This window comes from Sphaerodactylus townsendi, linkage group LG02, assembly GCF_021028975.2.
Source record: "Sphaerodactylus townsendi isolate TG3544 linkage group LG02, MPM_Stown_v2.3, whole genome shotgun sequence".
NCBI classification, from domain to species: Eukaryota; Metazoa; Chordata; class Lepidosauria; order Squamata; family Sphaerodactylidae; genus Sphaerodactylus; species Sphaerodactylus townsendi.
In genome coordinates, this window is record NC_059426.1 from 72,617,070 (window position 1) to 72,636,292 (window position 19,223).

The window sequence follows — 19,223 nt, forward strand, 5'->3', positions numbered from 1 at the left end:
CTCCTTTCGTCCACAGCAGGTAGCAGAGGCACCAGAGTAGAGGCAAAAACATGCTATCTGTATATGGTTGGGTGAGGAGGAACAAGCCGATGAGATTCAAGCATCTAGCCTTTATCCTACTGATGCTGGTGGGAATATGGGGTGAGTAGTACTAAAAGGCTCTTTCATGCATTGAATAAGTATGGTCTCCTTTACACACACACACACGCGCGTGCGCGCGCAGAGGAAGAGTCCACAGGAATGTTGATCCCATGTTAGTGTATCATACTAATGAGCTATGCATTGGTAATTCCTATTCCAAATATCAGTTAAGCTATAACTTCTCTGGCTTGCCTTCAGCAAGCTACTGTCTCTCTGCCTCATTCCGAATCCTGCTCCTGGTCTGTTAGGAAGATAACAATATTTGTCCATCTGTGGTCAGAATGACTGAGTCTATATGAAACATTTGGAGTATTCAGGAAATGTACTATAGAAATGTTGAGTATTGCTATGTAGGTCTCTTTTTTTCTGGAGTGCATTCAAAAATGACACATCCCCTGGAGGTGTGTGTAGAACCACACATTAACAGAGCTTCATCTGGCAATAAGCCTGGGTTGGCTGAGTGAGAGAAGTCACCCGATATGAGAGCCAATACTGGCCTGAATCCAGAATATCTGAATGAATATCTCTCACAATATGTTGTCCTGCTTGCACTATGAGGAAGCTGTGTTGTATTCCTGCATTCATGAAAGTATGAGCAAAAGCTGCTGGATCTTGGGGCCTCCCTGTGATGTCCCTCTCTTTGGAACTCGTAATGGATTTTGTGTACTGACTTGCTGCTTAATTTTTGTTGCTAACTGTTATTTTAAACTGTGTAACTATTTTGATGGGTAAAATCGTACAAGCCATTGTGAAAGCCTTCCTTGACGAGTATGTGGGTTCCTCTTTTACAAACGGATATTTATCTTCAGGGCACTGTGAACCAAACTAATTCCTTTGAGGTTGCTCTGCTTTTCTGCAGCCATTATCTAAGTAAGGCTGCAATCCTATGTGCAATTAAGTCCCATTACATTTATTGATAGCTACATTTGAGTAAACATGCCTATGACTGAGCTGTTTGTCAGCTCTCCAGTGAATATGTTTCATCTTTCCCGTACAAAATAACCAGTAGATGATGCGCACCCTACAGAATATTCATAACTCTTAGGATTTATTGTTTTGGTTTGCTCCTTTGTTTGAATGTTGTTAATAATTGTTATTTTTTATAACAACAAAATCCAAAGTCAACTTATACTAAGATGTATATAAATCTCTTTTCTAAGCAATTAGTCTTTTTTATAATGATGTTTTCATCTGATGAAAACAAAATGTCACTTCAGTCCAACAAGGAAGATCCATGCATTCACATGTATACCTGCATTGTTGAATATGGCCACAGCTGAATTAACGTTTTAGGCAAAAAATTGCTGATACTTATTATTTGGAGTAATTATTTGCTCTTAACCATCCACCTGTTCTCCATAATTACTTCGTCCATCTAACAGCCTCTATTATTTATTCATCCTCTTATTATATCTCCTTTTAAATAGACATCATGACTTTTGTATATCAAGGATTAGCAATAATGGGTGAGGATCTATTTATTTCAGCACAGTAGTATGCCAACCCTTTTTGTTAGCTTGAGAATATGATATCACTACTCAAGTGGAGAATATGATATCACTTGAGAATATGATATCACTACTCAACCTGAATGTTCAGATAGATCTTAGGATACAATTCAAAAATCATAAGAAGGAAACAAAAAGTCGGTTTGCTTTGAATTGTTTAAACAGGAAGAAACAAAGTAGGGTATGCATGTGTGTTTCTGTTTGGTGAAAATACCAACAGAACTAAAATCCTATAACATGACATTACTGTATTTTATATAAATATGTTAGGTCCTCTAGCTAGTATAGTATTTCATACAATATTTATTTAGAGCTATCACTGACTTGTAAGCACTGTCCACAATGTGCTGTACAATATATGCTGTAAAACATGCAAAAATAATTTGTAAATATGAGCTTCTGATAAGGTAGTGTATGTGTCACCCATTCATAACATTTTTAACGGGGGTGGAAGTGAATAAACAAACAAATACATTTTTCCAAGTTTTCTTTTCCTCTGGGGGGTGGGGAAGTTTTATCTTCTCCCTGCAGTCAAGCAAAAATATCACTGTTTAATTAGCATTAGGATTAATTAGGAATAATATAGGAGTAACCTCAAATCTCCATTGATTAATTTGTATTAAACATCAGACCACAACCAAGAAATCAGAAGGATGTTCCTGAACAGGGCTGTTAACAATAGGGCACTTTGGTGGACATTTATTTATAGGTTTGCCATGAGTGAGAAGCAACTTGACAGCACATCACACACCAGAGGATTTTCATGAAAAAATTGAGCTTAATATTGGAAATCAAACAGATTTTTACAGAAAAGAAATTGGATTTTCTTTCCAGTTGGTGCCTGAGAGTGCTTTCACACAGAGTTCAGTGATTTCATTGTCCCATGGAGCAATATGCATAAGCAAACCACCATTATTCAAGACACAGAGAGTTGGCGTTGGACCTGAGCACCTGGGATAACATTGCTGTTCAGTCACAATTCACTGGAGAGCCCCAGACAAGCCATTTTCTTTTAGTCAAAGTGAGCCAAACCAGATGAGACACTGAAAATTCCCTGAACAGAGCTTATAGCATTTGTAGAAATTCCATTTTTAGCCTCCCCCTCCCTACTATCTTCTCAAACTGTAGTGGTCTTCACAGGCCACTAGAATGAAAAGGAGGAACCTCCCTTCCCCCATGTCACAATCCTGAATGGAACTGGGACTCTACATGCCTGAATGAATTTCCACACACAGAACTCCCAGCATCTTCCCCAATCCTAATAGTATAATAACCATGATCAACCACAGGACAAATGACACAGGATTTCTAAAGACCTTCTTCAGTAGAAGGGGCTGTGTATTCCAGGTGGGCCCCCGAAGCTGCTTTGAGATCTGTTCAATGAAAGATTAACAAGAAAAGAGAGAGAGAGAGAGAGAGAGAGAGAGAATCAAATGTCCAAATGTTCATATGTTTTATTGTATATGAATTTTTAGCATTGGAAATATAAAAGTTCAATAAAAATAGTTATTTTTTTTAAAAAAATTCAGAGGCTTTTACCTCTTTATACTGAGCACTTGTCTTTAAACAATATCAATTCTCTTTAGTTACTTTTTTCCCGATTTAAGCAGTCTGCATGGGCAGTCATAGTAGAAGGAATCGTAGTACAAGGAATAATTATAAGGCTGAGAGTGATTTTTAAAAATCCACTGGAAAAAATCTTGGTTGGGGAGTAGCAGAATGCCATATGGAGCACTGTCATGGGGACAGCAGGAATGCCATTTAAATAAAAGTTCCCGTTCTAAAAAGAGGATTTTGTTCTGAAAATAGTGATCCCACATTTTAAAAGCCTGAAAAAAAGTTCTTATGTAGGGTTAATTGTGCTAAAGATGGGGGTCATAGGCCTATTGTCTCTATCCTAGCTATGATTTAAGAAATGTAAAGCTTTTTGCTTTCTGAAAGCACTAAAATGATTAATAATGAATAGTGTCTAACTATTTGCACATAAACTTAAGACGAAATCATGTGTAAAGCTAGGGATCTTTATCTGTATCCCAAGAAGTGTAACAGAGTTGTGAAAAGCTGTTCTACAAGCGGAGCATGAATGGGGCTGTGTTTCTGGGAAAAGGGGGTGGTCAACTCTCTTCTCCATGCCAGGTTCGCAGTCAGAAATGAACTTCTCCTGGGCTGCAAGACAAAGACATTTACCTGTATTATGATTATGACTGACTTTTTTCCATCCTCTTCCCCAGCACCACAGCCCTGATCAGCATTTGTGTGTGTGTGTGTGTCTGTGTGTGTGTCTGTGCGTGCGTGTGTTTGTTTGTTTCCTGCCCCTCCTTGACCAAGTTCAGGTTCATTGGGATATCCATGGCTGTATTTTGTATAATTACATGTTTGAGGATTCAAACACAGATTCTTTACATCACATGTGCTTTGATCCTTTCTGAACATGTTCCTTTTAAATAATCCTTGAGTTATTTATTTATTTATTTATTTATTTATTTATTTATTTATTTATTAATTATTGTATTTGTAAACCGCCCCATCCCCTAAGGGCTCTTATACAAATATTTAATTCATCCCTACTGCATCCTCATAGAAGTCAATGTACTGCAGTGGATAGAGTATCAGGCCAGGATCTAGGAGACCCAGGTCCGAGTCCCTTTTTCTGTTCAAGCTTGATGGGTAACCTTAGGCCAGTCACACACTGTCAGCTTCACAGGATTGTTATCAAGTTAAAATGGAAAAGGAGAAAATGGTATAAGTCATTTTGGGTCCCCAGTGACAAGAAAGGTGAAATATTAATGAAGTAAACAAATAAAATCATCATCCTAATAACTCAGGGAAGCTATTTGATGCAGCACCAATGAAAGTACACAGGAGTGTAAAAACAAGAAAACAAGATAAAAGTAACTTGCAGACCGAAGAAGGTGAAGAGAGCAACTTTTACAGGAGGTTCTTATCTATCCATAGTCTCTTATTAAAAGAAAACAGCTGCATGTTACACTTGAAGTCAGATTAAAAGACCAAATTAAATTTAACTTGCAGAGCATCTACCTCTGCACCATCTCGAACCAGAAGTATAGGTGTACCAGTTTGGCCCGTTACAGAATCTGATGTTAAAAGCCTTATCATATCTATGGCTTCCAGTAAATTACCCGAGGAAGATTTGATTCCTCGTGATCCATTTAAAACTTTTCTCAACTGGTGGGCTCCAATCCTAGATAGGGTCTTTATCCAGATTAATGAATTAGGTACCTTCTGTGATAACTGGAAGCTATGTATGGTGATTCTCATCTACAAGAAAGGTGATCAAACTGAGGCCCTTTCCGCACGGGCCAATAACAGCGCCCTAGGGATGGCAAAAACGCCGTCCCTAGGGAGCTGTTCGCATGGGGGGCGCAGCTGCATCACAGCCGTGCTGCCCTTGCTTCCCCCCCACCCCAGCGGCGCAAAGCCGCTGTTTCCCAACTGCGAACGGCAGCGGCTGGAAGGCGCCATCCCCCCCCCCTTTCCCAAACGCCCTACTGTGTCCTCTCACGTGCCTTGGCGTAGTGTCACACACAGGCCAGGGGACGTGTCTTCCCGCTGTTCCCCATGCGACTTCCAAGCTGTCAGTCGCGGGGCAGGGTATACAGGGCGTGTCCCCTGGCCTGTGCGTACGCGCTCAGGAGGCTAAGGTAGGACACAGTTGGGCGCTTGGGGGACGACGCAACCTGAGTGAGACGGATTCGTATGCGAGGAACAGTCCCTCAGGGGGGGGGGGTTGGGTCGGCGCCATGTACGCCGACCCAACCCCCAGCATGGCCGTGCGGAAATGGCCTGATACTTATGACTATCACCCAATAAGCTTAAAAAATACAGCATTAAATAGTAAATTTGGTATGGTACATTTCTATTCTACAAACTTGAGGATCAGGTTACCAATAACCACACCATATATCCACAGCAAGCAGTCTTTAAAAGGGCACAGTCTACCACTGATCATTGACAAACCCTCTACAATCCAGCCCTCTCTGGAATGAAAGAACCTACCAGAGCCCTTTACATGGCATTTGTTGATCTCGCCACAGCTTTTGAATCAATTGATAGGAATGGACTTTGGGTGAAATTACTGAAATAGGTATCCTGAATATGTAGCCGTGCTGGGGCACACCAGTATAGGGTTGCCAGCTTCCAGGTGGGACCTGGGGATCCTCCTGGAATTGCAGCTCACCTCCAGTCTATAGAGATCCATTTCCCCTGGAGAAAATGGATGCTTTGGCAGGACCCAGCAACTCTTCACCAAAGTTAGGCATTTTGCAGTGGATGTTCTGTACAGCCAGGCTTGCCTCCATTCACTTCAGCATCAGAAAAGTCTTTTCCCTCTAATCTCTGCTTAGCCTCTTGGGATACCAAAGTTGATATGAGCCAGGCCAGCATTGGTTCTAGTTACCTCTCAGCTACGGAGGCACTGTGCTGCCTTGGGCAAGCTTTCACACTTGAGCTTGGTTTTCCCATCTGGAAAATGGCTGCCCTCCATATTGGCTCCTCCCCTTTCTCTGCTGAATTGATCAAAGTCATTTTTGCTGGACTCCCTCTTCAAGACTGGCAAGAAAGGCCTTTTGGCAGGTTCCTCATTTGTTGCTTTCTTAAAATTGCCCCTTTCAGCTTGTCTACCTAAGAGAAACACTAGGTTATGATTCTTGGCTTCTATCAAAGGAGGGGACTTTGTCGATTTTGCGCCAGGAGCAGCCAAGATACACAAATGTTTGTTAGCAAATTGGTCTCTGGAGAATTTCTACCTCTGTGAGTGTGGTATTCAAAGGTACTTGAACACCTGCACACATGCATATGCCATCTTTTGTTCTGTGTCCTGTGCAAACCTTGGGCATTTTAGCATATTGAACCAGTGCCATTTGTTTTTTCAGATTTTTTTAATTTGATCAACAAATATGGGGAAGGCCCTGGAAAACTCAGATTTTGCACCGGGGTACATTTCCCCTAGATACACCTCTGATCTGCATAGCTACACAGGTGCAGATGGTCATATCGTGGGACATTGACACAGCTGTGAGGGTTCATTGGTGCATGCCTGCGTAGCTATGCATGGGTGGGAAGTAATTTTTTAAAAAGACATATCTCTGTGCAAAGGTGCAACAGCAACCTGGATTGTTTCCATGGGCTTCAATTGCTGCCTGCACAGATTCATGTGAATGTGAAAACAGGAAAATCCCGACTGCAACCTGTTATACATTTGCTGTGCAGAGGGGACCTGAGTCTATAAAGGTGATGCCAGGATAGACAAACTGGCAATACCTCCATCAAAATCTGCCCCATGGTATGGAGTAATTAAAAGAGATCACTCTAGGGTTTTATATTTGGTAAAATTCTCAATAAATAACCTAAGAATGGCATTCAGCTCATTACGATTTCAAACAATCCCATTGGCTATGCTCAGTGGGCAATACTCTCAAATGCCACTACCTCAATGTCTTTGCATATGCAGGAACTCCATCTTGGAAGATCTTTCTCATTATGTCCTGACCTGTCCCTTTTACTCAAATCTCAGGGGAAAGTCTCTTGATAAGATCATTCCTAGGACACACTCTTTTTCTGATCATGACAAACTTGTTTTCTTGTTATCTAATACTGACCCCTATTTTGTGCTTTTTGCCCTGGCAGCCAGGAAAATCCAAGCTAATGAGCTTTTAAAGAAAATAACTAACCCAACCTATTGATTTGATGTTTTAGACTTGTGATGTATACTGCTTTACTTTGAGTATAACTAACATTTTGGGCCTTTCCCCACTTACCATAAGCTCCGCGCTACTCTCCTCAAGTAGCGCAGGGTCCCCTGGCACTCCCCATGACAGGGGCGGCGACAAAACGCCAACCACTCCAACTGCTGCAGGCTTGTAGGTGCCCTCCAGCGTCTTGCGAGCATCCCATGGCAAGCTCTTGTAAATGTAGCCCTGGATGCCTGGCTGCCTACATGAGGGATGCAGCGTGCTGAGAGCAGCGTGCGGCATAGGGGGATCATGGAGAGTGGGGAAACGCCCTTTATTGCTTAGTATTTGTAATGTGAAGGCATATGGTAGTATACAATAAACTTTTCCATTCAACTCTACAAGTTGGAATGGCATTGTTAGATAACAAACAATAGGGAGACGTTCCACCAGTTTTTCTTCTTGTAAAGGGCTGCATGAGTGCTCTCATATTTGCGGTAGCATACACTTTTATGATCCATGTCCTCCAAATATATCGGTCACATTTACACTTTGCATTTTAGCTGTATACGTATAAAACATCTGGAACCAGATCCTTCTCCATACAGGTATAATATTGACATGCAGACGATATAATCTGACCATTCCTTTCTATCTTTCTCAGAGTGGCTACATATTTTTTTTTATCTTTAAACTGAAAAAAGTTGACTGACAGTTAAAAATAGGCAGAATTCTAATAATGGTGCATATAATGGCCAGCAGAGAAAAAAGATGCTCTCGGTGCAAATATAGATTGCTCTTGTGAATTATAATGAATTTAACATGCATTTTTAAGATTCTCTTCTCCTCTTCAACCACTCATCAAAATTTCTCTTAATTGAATTAAGATTAAGATCAGCAACAGGAAAAGATAATAATTGCTGTGGAGATCAGACACAGATAGAGACAAAGAACATAATCTGAATTTGGAAGGACCATCTTCAAGACACATTTTAGTATAATGAATGGGAATAACATGAATTTGCTTTTTTGAACTTTTCAACAAAGGATACATTGTGCCCCAAGCATGCAGACAGTGAATGTCTTCACTGAATCTACTCAAGATACTTTCTTGTATGCTACTTCAAGCCGTTTTAATTTAGCTTATACAACTCAGGAATGGCTCCCTTCATTTACAATATTCAGACATTCACACAGTGCAAGACAGCAGCTCAGTTCATACACAACAGAAAATATTGTTTAAATTTAGCTATGCAAGTTAGTTTGTGAAATCGGAATTTGCAGACACATTATTGAATCCTGCTTTGCCTTGACATACTGGTTTCATTGCTTTCACTGGCCAGCTATCATAAAGGCAGCTCAGGAGAACAAATCGCGATGAATCCAAGATCTTCACACACAAGCATAGTTAAAACTATTGTGCTTAATAAGCTAACTTTTTATGTTTTATGTATGATTTTATGTTGTTCACCGCCCTGAGCCCTTCGGGGATAGGGCGGTATACCAAGTTTAATTAATAAATAAATAAAAATAAATAACTTCTCTGTGGTTTTAGATTCTAGTTTGTCATATCCTAACCTACTATTGCAAGTAGAGGGGACTGTGTTCAGATGATCGCAGTAACCATAGTTAAGTTACCGGTAATTAAGCTATGTCTGAACTGAGCCAGTGTCACAGGTGAAAATTGTCTTACACTAGACAAAATGCTAACTGACATTTTAAAAAACCTTTCTTCTACAAGATTGTTCATATGAACTATGCTATTAAAGGTTGTCTTGTCTTGTCATGTGGCAGAGATAGATATGTTTTAATACAAATGAACTTTCTATACAATACAGGTTTTACATTCACACTGCAAAGCTGATTGAAACAAGAGCTGCTTTAAGTAAACTTCTCTGTACACCTCTTGAAATGCACTACTCTGTGACCAGTGGTGGGATTCAAATAATTTAACAACCGGTTCTGGTGGTGGGGTTCAAATAATTTAACAACTGGTTGTTTACAAGCACCATTTTAACAACCGGTTCTGCCGAAATGGTGTGAACCTGCTGAATCCCACTACTGACTGTGACACATCAGATAACAAAACAATCCCATCAATATTGTTGAAATTATATTGGCCAACACCAGAGTCAGTTTGCCACCTTGGTTATTTGCCAGAAGAGAATCAGTTTTAACAACCGGTTCTGGTGGTGGGGTTCAAATAATTTAACAACTGGTTGTTTACAAGCACCATTTTAACAACCGGTTCTGCCGAAATGGTGTGAACCTGCTGAATCCCACTACTGACTGTGACACATCAGATAACAAAACAATCCCATCAATATTGTTGAAATTATATTGGCCAACACCAGAGTCAGTTTGCCACCTTGGTTATTTGCCAGAAGAGAATCAGTTTATTGATAGGCAGCTGATGTCAGGTATCAGACAATAGCAAGACCTGTTGGACAAGGCCGTAGTTAGGACTAGCCTGGTACAAGACTATGACTTAGATCCAAAGCAGAGTTTCCACAGCTATAAAGATTTCCTGTCAAAGAGGATGACTTTCTTGCCTCCAAGATCCTATTAGAGCCCCAAATGACCCCCAGTCTGCAAAAGCCTCTTTCGATTTTTGTCTATATGAGCAATGAAGTCAGCAAAATTCTAGGAAAGTTTTGAATATATGTTAATTCAGCCTATGGATTAGAACAGATCAAACAGAGATGACATTTTAAGCTTCCTGTGAAAGTGGCAGTGATTCCCAATTTAAGTATGTGGATTAAATACAGCAAAGAATTAATTCTGTATTGACATGGATGGATGCAGTACACGTGCTAGGACTTAATATTACTGGAAGTTGTAGATCCATATTATAATTAAAGAGCCAACTTTCACATAACTTCAGAGAAGACCAAGAAAGAAGCTTTATAATAAAGCCTTTTTTAACAACCAAAAGTATGTAGTCTAACAGTACTGATAATTGATTAATAATCCATAACATTTACACAGCCCTAATACTAGTTGTTGTATGTCTTTTATTAGAAAGTGGCACAAATTAGGTTTCTCAATATGTAAAAACAAAAAAATACACAGAAGCATTCTGTGCAATTGTTAGTGCCCTGGCATACATCTGTGCATGGTTCATACTTGGATTACTGGCAGCTATTTCAGGGGTCTGCAACCTGCGGCTCTCCAGATATTCATGGACTACAATTCCCAATTGGTCATGCTGGCAGGGGCTTGATGGGATTTGTAGCCCATGAACATCTGGAGAGCCGCAGGTTGCAGACCTCTGAACTATTTACTTCTGCCATTTTTACCAGCCTTAAAAAAGCTCTTTAGTTTCACAAAAGAATGTTTTCCCTGAAATTCCTTTCACATTCCAATTATTCTAGGAATTACTTAGCCCTCCAACATGGTGATGCCAAGTGCCATCAAATCACAGCTCACTTATAGCGACCCCATAGAGTTTTCAAGGCAAGAGATGAATAGAGGTGGCTTGCCATTGCCTGCCTTGGCATAGTAACTTCCTTGGTGTCTCCCATCCAAATTCTAATCAGGGCCAATGCTGTTTAACTTCCATAATCTGGTGAGATTGCGCGAGCCTTCCAACATATGTTAACAGAAATATTTCCATTTATTTCTTTTTTTAAAGACATATTTGGCCCAACACTGAGCCACAATTGGCTCTGGAACCATAGGTTTGCTGTGCAAAGGTTCCAAACTCCTGCAACAGATTTTGTTGGTATAGTCATTTTTTGTGATGAGGACATCATCGTCATCCTTGTGGCAAGAAGATAAGAATAAGACATGAAGCTTCAAGTAGCTGGAGTGGCTGTTGTGTGTGTGTATATACCGTATATACACTCATAGATGGTATGCAAGTCGATTCCACTTGCATATAAGTTCGAGGCACCTAATTTATACACACAAAAAACTTTAAGGAGAAAAAACTTATTGACTTCAGTACGTATAAGTCGAGGGTTGGGAAATGCAGCACCAATTAAGTGCATCCAGTAGGTTAAATGTTTTTCCCCTAGCTATATTTATTTCAAAGAAAAAGCAGTGAAACTGGCTCTGTAAGGAGTTGGAAAAGAGGGTCAACAAGAGTACTAATATGGTATCAACAATAACTTTTAAAAGGTACAAAAAACCTTAGCTCAAGCCAGCAACCGAAGAAGCTGCTTTAAAACACAAGAGTTAAAATCCTTCAAAAGCTGGTTCCCTCATCATCATCTGTATGTCCAAATGTAACCCTTAACTTAGATTTTTTAAGAGGGAGCATTATCCAGGTGAAAATTGAAAAATCTACTATTAGCTTCCCATTGTAAACAATGGGGGGGATTTGGGGCATCCCCTTTGGGAGGGGTCAATAACTTTGGATCCACTTCGGAAGCCCAAACTTCACCAAACCCTGGCTGGTATCATAAAGAGACTCTCCTGATGAGACCAGCCAGGTTTGGTGAAGTTTGGTTCAGAAAAGAGGTCCAAAGTTATGGACCCTCAAAAGGGTAGCCCCATCTACTAATAGCTCCCATTGAAAACAATGGGGAATGGGGCACCTCCTTTGGGGGTCCATAACTTTGGACCCCCTGAACCAAACTTTACCAAAATTGGCTGGTATCATCAGGAGAGTCTTCTGAGGGTACCCTGAAATTTTGGTGTCTCTAGCATAAAAACTGCGCCCCCTGATGGCCGGCAAAGTAAAAAAACACACACAAAAATTTAATGACCCGCATATAAGTCGAGGGGACATTTTTCAGCATAAAAAATGTGCTGAAAAATTCGACTTAAACATGAGTATATACGGTATATATATATATTAATATAAACCATAGATAGGCATGTTAGTTTCTTGTAATGCTTAACTAACAGAATATGGCCATGCTGAGAAGTAAAACTATTTTTCTCACCTATGTGTTACTTTCTTTGCAGTGGTCACTTGTGAAGGTGGAGAAATTAAGAACCCTGAAGGTCAGTACATCCCTCAACCAGTGCATTCAATTAATGGCATTAAGGGTCAGATGAGAAGAATTATAGGGAAAGCTCAGATGCAATTGAATCTCCTGACATTTTAAAAATAGTAGACTTTGGGGAAAGGAAGGTGGATAAAGACCACAGCATTGGAGTGAAATACTTCGTACTATTTCCTAGGTAGATTAGTCTTCTCCAGCTGCTGTTTGCCGTGCAAAGGCATCCATAAGTGTCCTGTTGATCTAAAGATCATGTTTTATACCTGGAAATATAGCGAATAGACCTCCATGTAAATTCAATAGGGATGCTGCTGAAGGTCAAAAGTAACAGGCTTGAAATACACATTTACGCAGTTTGTGGTATATTTTAAGGCATATACTTTTCCCTCTGAAAATTGTCTTCTGCTGTTTAGGATAATTAATTTTATTAGCATATATAAATTATTTTTTATTCTTCAAGGCTTTCACACCCAGAATCAACTGGCTGTTGTGGATTTTCCAGGCTGTGTGTTTGTGATCTGGTAGTTTTTGCTCCTAAAGTTTCACCAGCATATATGACTGGCATCTTCAGAGGCCTGTCATGGTAAGATGCGCACCACGGAGAGAAACACATCTCACCCTGACATGCCTCAAAAGATGCCAGTCTTAGGCCGTTTCTGCACGGCCCATTTATGACGGCCTGGGGGTGCCAAAAAAGGTGCCCCCAGGCCGCCGTTCACACAGGCTCTTCTTGCCTGACTCTTCTTCCCTCCCCCCAGGGCGGCGTCAAGCCGCCCTAAACAACAACCCTTTAAAGGGTTGTTGTTGGGGAGGGAGCGTCTTCCCTGCGGCGCGGTGCGAACCGCGCCGCCGGGAAGACGCTGTCTCCCGTCTCCGCCCCACTCACGGTGTCCTCCCCTTGTGCGCCCTGCGAGGCGTGCCTTAGCCCGCCCACACTGTCCTCGCGACCTCCAGGGAGTGGAGGGGCAGCGATGAGTGAGGAACTCACGTGGAAGTGAATTTCGCATTACCCAGTAGCATGAAGAAGCCCCATGACTGAAGCGAAGCGTCTTGGCGGAGCCACCTACTTGCGATCTGCCCGCAGCCTCCCCTTTGCCTGCCCTCACTGCAGCTTGCGTCGCGAAGCAGGCTCTCTACTGCGCCGGCAAGAACTCCTACCCGGCAGTGGATAATTTCTCTAACCATGCAGAAACGGCCATAGACATGGGTGAAACCTTAGGAGCAAACGTTACCAGGACACTGCCACATAACCCAGAAAACCCATAACAGGCAGTATTTTTAAAACTGCTGTTCAATCAGAGAAGTTTACAAAATGGCTTGTGAAACAACATTTTAAATAACAATTTAAAATACATCTGAAGCACATAACCAAAAAATAATAATAAAAATTAAGTTTGAAAAATTTAAGCAAAGCTCTTAGGAAGAAACCTAGAGATTAAAATGAGACATAGATTATTGAATGAAATAGGATACATATTCTGAAGGCAAATTAACTCCTGAACTACAACAAGGAAGTCTATTTAGCTTTTTAATATTTTTTTATCTTTTTAAAGATTGTATATATGTGATATTGTAAAATTCTAATGACGATTGATGTCAGAGATTGACTCGACTCATATGTTTGTTTTTTGTACACACAAATAAAAATAAAAAAAAATAAACCAACACAAACAAAATAAAGCCAACTGCAGATAATCAACCCAAAGAATTAAAAACAAACCCAAGCTCTAAAAAGAAAAGCACCCTGGCAATAATAAAACAAGGCATTTGCAGCCCTCTTCTTTTACTCAATAATAAAACAACCCAAATTTCAACTCAGTTCCTATTATTCTTTCCAGCCTCCTGAAACAAAGCAAGCCTCACAGGAAAGAGAACTGCAGAGTCCCTGTCCAGCCACCAAGAGCCACGTAACTACATGTGGCACTTCTGTTATCAAGGGACCACAGCACAGGTTCTCTAATGTTTTCATGTGAGCTAAGGTGATCATTAATCTACTTTTGTGCCATTTTGTAGGGCATTAAAACTAGCACTTCGATTTTGATCCAGAAACAGCCTAGACACCCTCCTAGGAACACTGCAGCTTGCCCATGTTAATAACCAGGCAGCCACATTCTGAACCATCAGTAGTTTGCCTGTTCGCCTTCTACTAGGCATTCAAGGGGGGGGAGGGGAGCTGGTCACTTGGTCCCTGCTCATTGATATCTGAAATTGACCTACATTTTTAAAAATGGGCAAGAAATTTACAAAGCATTACCTGACCTCCTAAATATTAAACTGACAGATGAATTTGGCCAGAAATTTCAAAGTAAAAAAAAATTCCAGAATTAAATCCCAAAATGAAAACACTTGTAATTAGAGCCACCGCAGCGGTCAGTAAGAGAAACTGAGCGAGCCTCGGAGATAACATCTGGTGGAGATCGCCAGCAGCGGGAGACCGGAGGTCCGTGTTCCTAGCGAGTCTCCCGTCTGCCGGTTCCTGGCACCTTTTATTGTTACTCTATCCCGGTGTAGGAGGGACTGGGGGAGTTCGGAGGCCGGGGAGGTGAGGAGATCATCATGTGATGCATGATCTCATCTGGCTACGTCACCCGAGGAGAAGGCGTCTGCAGCGTCTGAGGCCTAATCCTCACCTGGGGGCAAGACCATTGTCCCTAAGCCCGGTGATTGACCAGACAGTTCCGCGACCGTGACTCATGGGGGGGGGATGAGGTGGGGGGAGTGCGTCGACCCGGCAAAGGCAGGTCCGATTAGCGTCCCAGCGTTCTACTACGGCACTGCTGGAGTGCGGCTGAGGCCTACTACATCTCCTCGCACTTTTACATTTTAGAAAGCGGGGCGAAAGCGGCTAAGGGTGATTTAAAGGGGCAGCTTGTCTCCTCCGCCCGTTTGGTCAAATTGTAAACTGCTTATTGCAACATTAGAACAGTTTGCGGGGTAAGAAATCACGAGGGGTTTCTGCTTACACCGCGTTACAGGCAATATTAGACCGCGCGTGCGACGAAACAGAATCCGATAACAAGGCACACAATTAAACCAATGCAGGCTGTACAATAGCACTCAACCATCCTCCCGACGGCCAGCTCCAGGGCTGACCACCAATGAGGGCAAAACATCATACTTCAGATTCAGATGCAACTTCTTGCGGCACTTTCATGTGGATCAACTGGGAATTATCAGAAAGATTAAAACAACATGTATGTACATTCTCACAACACTTGGTGATGTAACAACAACAAATAATCAATGGCGGCGATTGTCTGGGAGTGCAAACGGCGAAGGTTCCTGCTGCTCGAGGAGGCCAGGGCATCCAGGCGGTGGAGGTAGGGGGATTGATGGACTTACATGAGGGCACAGGCCAGCCGGCCAATAGTCTTAGCATTGTAGGAGGCGAGTCCGGGGACTCCCACTAGAGAAGTTAGAAGTGAGGAACTCCCGCTTGAGGAGAGGCGACCAGCGTCGCTCGACAGGAGAATTAGAAAGGCAGAGGCGGCGGCCCGGCGTCCGGGCTCCCGGGGTGGAGCCTGGGGTGGGACAATGGTGGCGACTGAGGCAACAAAGAGTTCCGGCAGAAATTGAGGCGGGGATGTAGTTAGCGATCCTCTCCCACGCGGAGTCCCAGAACCAGCCTGGGAGCAGGATGTTTCGAATGCGGGGAATGTCCTCCACATGTGTCACCCGGATTTCCAACTGGCAGGCGGCCGAATGGGCCGAATTGGGTTCCCGTTAAACTGCGCCGGTGATGCGAGCGCAGGTGTTGGGCTTCGTGGTTAGCGACCGTCTTGGTGACAGGGGAAAGGCGCCAGCCGGGGTTTGGGCGGCCAGATTACAGTAGAGCTCATAGAATATCTGATGGATGAGGCATTCATGAAGGGGCTCAGCGAACTCCAGCTAGGAAGTCTCCGGGTGCTTTGCAGGCGAGGGAGCAGGCAGGAGCTCAGCAGGCTCCGACTCCCTAGGTACTGGCCAGGCAGAAAAGATGAGAGGCGTTGGCAGCGGCAGCAAACTGCTCCCAGATGTTGGTCTGGTGGCTGCCAGGGGTGGCGGTCGCCATCCCCGGCCTGGGGAGGCAACAGAAGAGCAGGCAAGGATGGTGGTGGCTGAGTTGGTGGTGATGATGCATAAAGCGGCACAGAGTTCTCGGTGTCGGAGGTGGTCTTGCTGGCGCCCAGCAGCTAGAACCTGGCTGGTGGTGGCCTTGGCGTCTCCCCAGGTCATTGGTCTTTGGGTGTTGGCGGACAGCGTTCCTGCTGGAACCGGCTGGGCGGGATCCTCTAGAGAGATCGTTCCATCTCGGGATGGGGTTGGTTTCCCCTCTGGCGCCATTCCATGGGTTGGCCTGTCATGGCGAATCCGAGGAGTCCACGGGGAACCACCTGTAGGAAGAGGGACTGAAACACACCCCACCTGGAATTCCACCGGGGGGGGCGAGTCCACGCCAAACTCAGTTCTGGCGGATGGCGGAGGGTGGGATGAGTTAGTGTTTAGATTTAATATGGGAAGGAAGAAGGCTTGTTTGCAGCCTGTGAAGGTTGCTTTTAATACGAAAGCCCTGCTGGGGGGCACATACACTCCTCTTTCTTTAGTTGTTTGACAGGGAGGGCAGGAGGTAGAAGCGACCCTGGTGGGAATTGGCTTCAGAAGCGTCACATCCAGGGTGCGTCAAGGCCGAGGTCCGAGCCTTGAGAGGAGGAACAGAGGCTGTGGGGTCCTGGGGGGGATTGTGGGTATGCATGCTTAATCAGCAACACAAAGGGGCTTTGGAAGCATCTTTTGGGGGGATGGGTGCATCCGAGAATGAAGCAATCAGGCAATTAGAGGCAAATTCCTGCGCACACACAAGGGGAGAAAGGAGGGGTTTCTTGCAAGGGAGTTGCACTTACCGTGACTGGTGGCTGATGCAGGAAGCTGGATGGGGCTAAATTTTGTGATCAATTATCTTGGGAATTACCATGCCAGAGACCGCTCCTTAAGAGGCGGTTTACGGCAATGGCCTCAGCTGTGGTACTGATAAAGTTGCCAGGCTGGGCATCATAACAAGCCGGGTTTGGGTATTAGGCTATAATGGCGGCAGCCTTTTAAACTGGGGCCTGTCCCTGACAGTGCCTGCGGTATCAGGGCCGAGTTGAATTTTAATCCAGGGAGGGCCAGTCAGCCAATTGGCCTCCGCCTTACTGAATCGAAAAAAACAGAAGGAAAGGGGAGGAGGGAAACAGATTTCCTGTGAAATTAGGAGGCAACCGGAAGGCAGTTGGAATCAATGATCGTGGCGGCTTTACACCCATCAGACCAGAGTCGTTTTAACCTGACTCATAGGGTCTCTTCCCAAGAGATTGACATGGATGTCTAGAAACGATAGAGGCCCGGACTGTGAGCTGCCGCTTCGAGTCCTGGAGCTGTTGACCGTGGCCAGTAGTCTCCGTCTCGCGGTTTGTCTCCCCACCCAGATGTGCGGGCAAAGCCTACGGTCGGCCACTGAGCCAGACCACTTTCGGCTGCTCTGATGGCGGTAACATCAGCGCCCGGTGTCCACCAGGCCCCTTGAACACATCCTTCTATAGGCGAGCTCTCCAGATGGGCCCAGGGAGCTCCCGATAGAAAGCGTCTCCACCGCTTCGCGATGGTGGTGTAGGCTCGCCATATTGGCTGCTGGGCTGCATTAGCCTTTATTGGAGTGCGGCAGCGGAGCAGCGCATGGGGCAAGAGAATCAACTGGCGCCCAGCTGGCTCCAGCTGGAGCAGCTCCTGTGGGATGTTTGTCCAGACCTGGGAGGTGGATGGGTCGCTTAGTGCGTGGAATTCGATCACTCCGAGGGGCGATGAACAGTCCCTGTTCAGCGGCCAGAGCCTGCTGGCAACACCTTAGTGTCCCGGTAGGGATGGGCGCAAATCATACTGGGTTAGGCGACAAGAACCCCTCGTGGGGAACTTAAAAGGAGATGGGCTGAGTGCATCTTGGCCGAGATACACGAGAGGGGGTGGTTTGGCAGGGGGGGCCTTGGCGTTTGGGTCTGCTCTGGTACTCTCCTCTCACTTGGTCCTGGGCTGGGGAGAGCGCCCGAGTGAGGAGTTTCCAAACTGAGGGCAGTCGTTTCTCCAATAGGCCTTCTGGCAACGTGGGCACGGTTTTAGGTGGCCTTCTCCTGGGGAGGGACCACTCACTCCATCGGGGGGTTGTAGGCCCCCCACGGGGCTGCCTACACTCCTTGAGGAGGTGTCGGGTCTGCCGCCCAGTTGGAAGCAGTCATCCTGAGACTGTCTCCCGCCCGGTGGAGAGTGCTGTGAGAGGCTAAAAAGCTTGATGGGGCGGAGGATCCGATGTCTGGCAAGCCTTAAGCATGTCGGCCAGTTCAGGATTTTTACCTAGGCCCGTGGTGCCCTGCGGCACTCCATGAAGCGTTCTCTAACTGCGAGGCGCATGAGGGAGCTTCGTTTTGAGCCTCCTGCGCTATCTACCACCTACCTCTTGGCTTCCTGGAGCCTGTTCTAGAATTCAGCATAGGGCTCTTGGGGTTTCACCCGGATGGAGGAGAAACTCACAGGTTGGCGCTGGCGGCATTAGGGGACTTTGATAAATGCCTTATAGAGCACACTCAGGCGACCGTGGGGTGGCCTCAGGCAGGACAATCTGATCGTTGGGATTGGCAAAGCATGTCCGAAGAAGCAGCAAAGCTGGCCCGGTGTGGCGCCCGCCAGAAGGTGCTGCTCTGTTGAAGCATTGCTGGTGAACTCACTTTCCCAGACCACAAATTGTACGGGGCTCCAGGAGCATCACGAAGGTGGTCTTCCAGTCATCTGGGACCATTAGGTGGTTCCTTGCGATGGCTTCCAGCATGCCTCTCGCGTAGGGGCTGAAGTGACTCTCGTCCCGCATTGCTGCGGGCTTTCGGTAAAGGATAGCCCATAGCTCAGGGGAATTTTCGACAACCGAACTA

The 19,223-nt window shown here is 44.5% G+C and overlaps 1 protein-coding gene across 1 annotated transcript in view; it reads left to right on the top strand.

Annotated features, from left to right (window-relative positions):
* Positions 1-60: 60 nt before the first annotated feature.
* Positions 61-19,223, top strand: part of CD5 (CD5 molecule) — a 38,023-nt gene continuing 18,860 nt past the window's right edge. The window contains exons 1-2 of the mRNA XM_048484556.1: positions 61-141; positions 12,254-12,292. Of these exons, the coding sequence (XP_048340513.1) occupies positions 90-141; positions 12,254-12,292 (91 nt within the window). The 5' untranslated portion in view covers positions 61-89. The remainder of the gene's footprint in view (positions 142-12,253; positions 12,293-19,223) is intronic.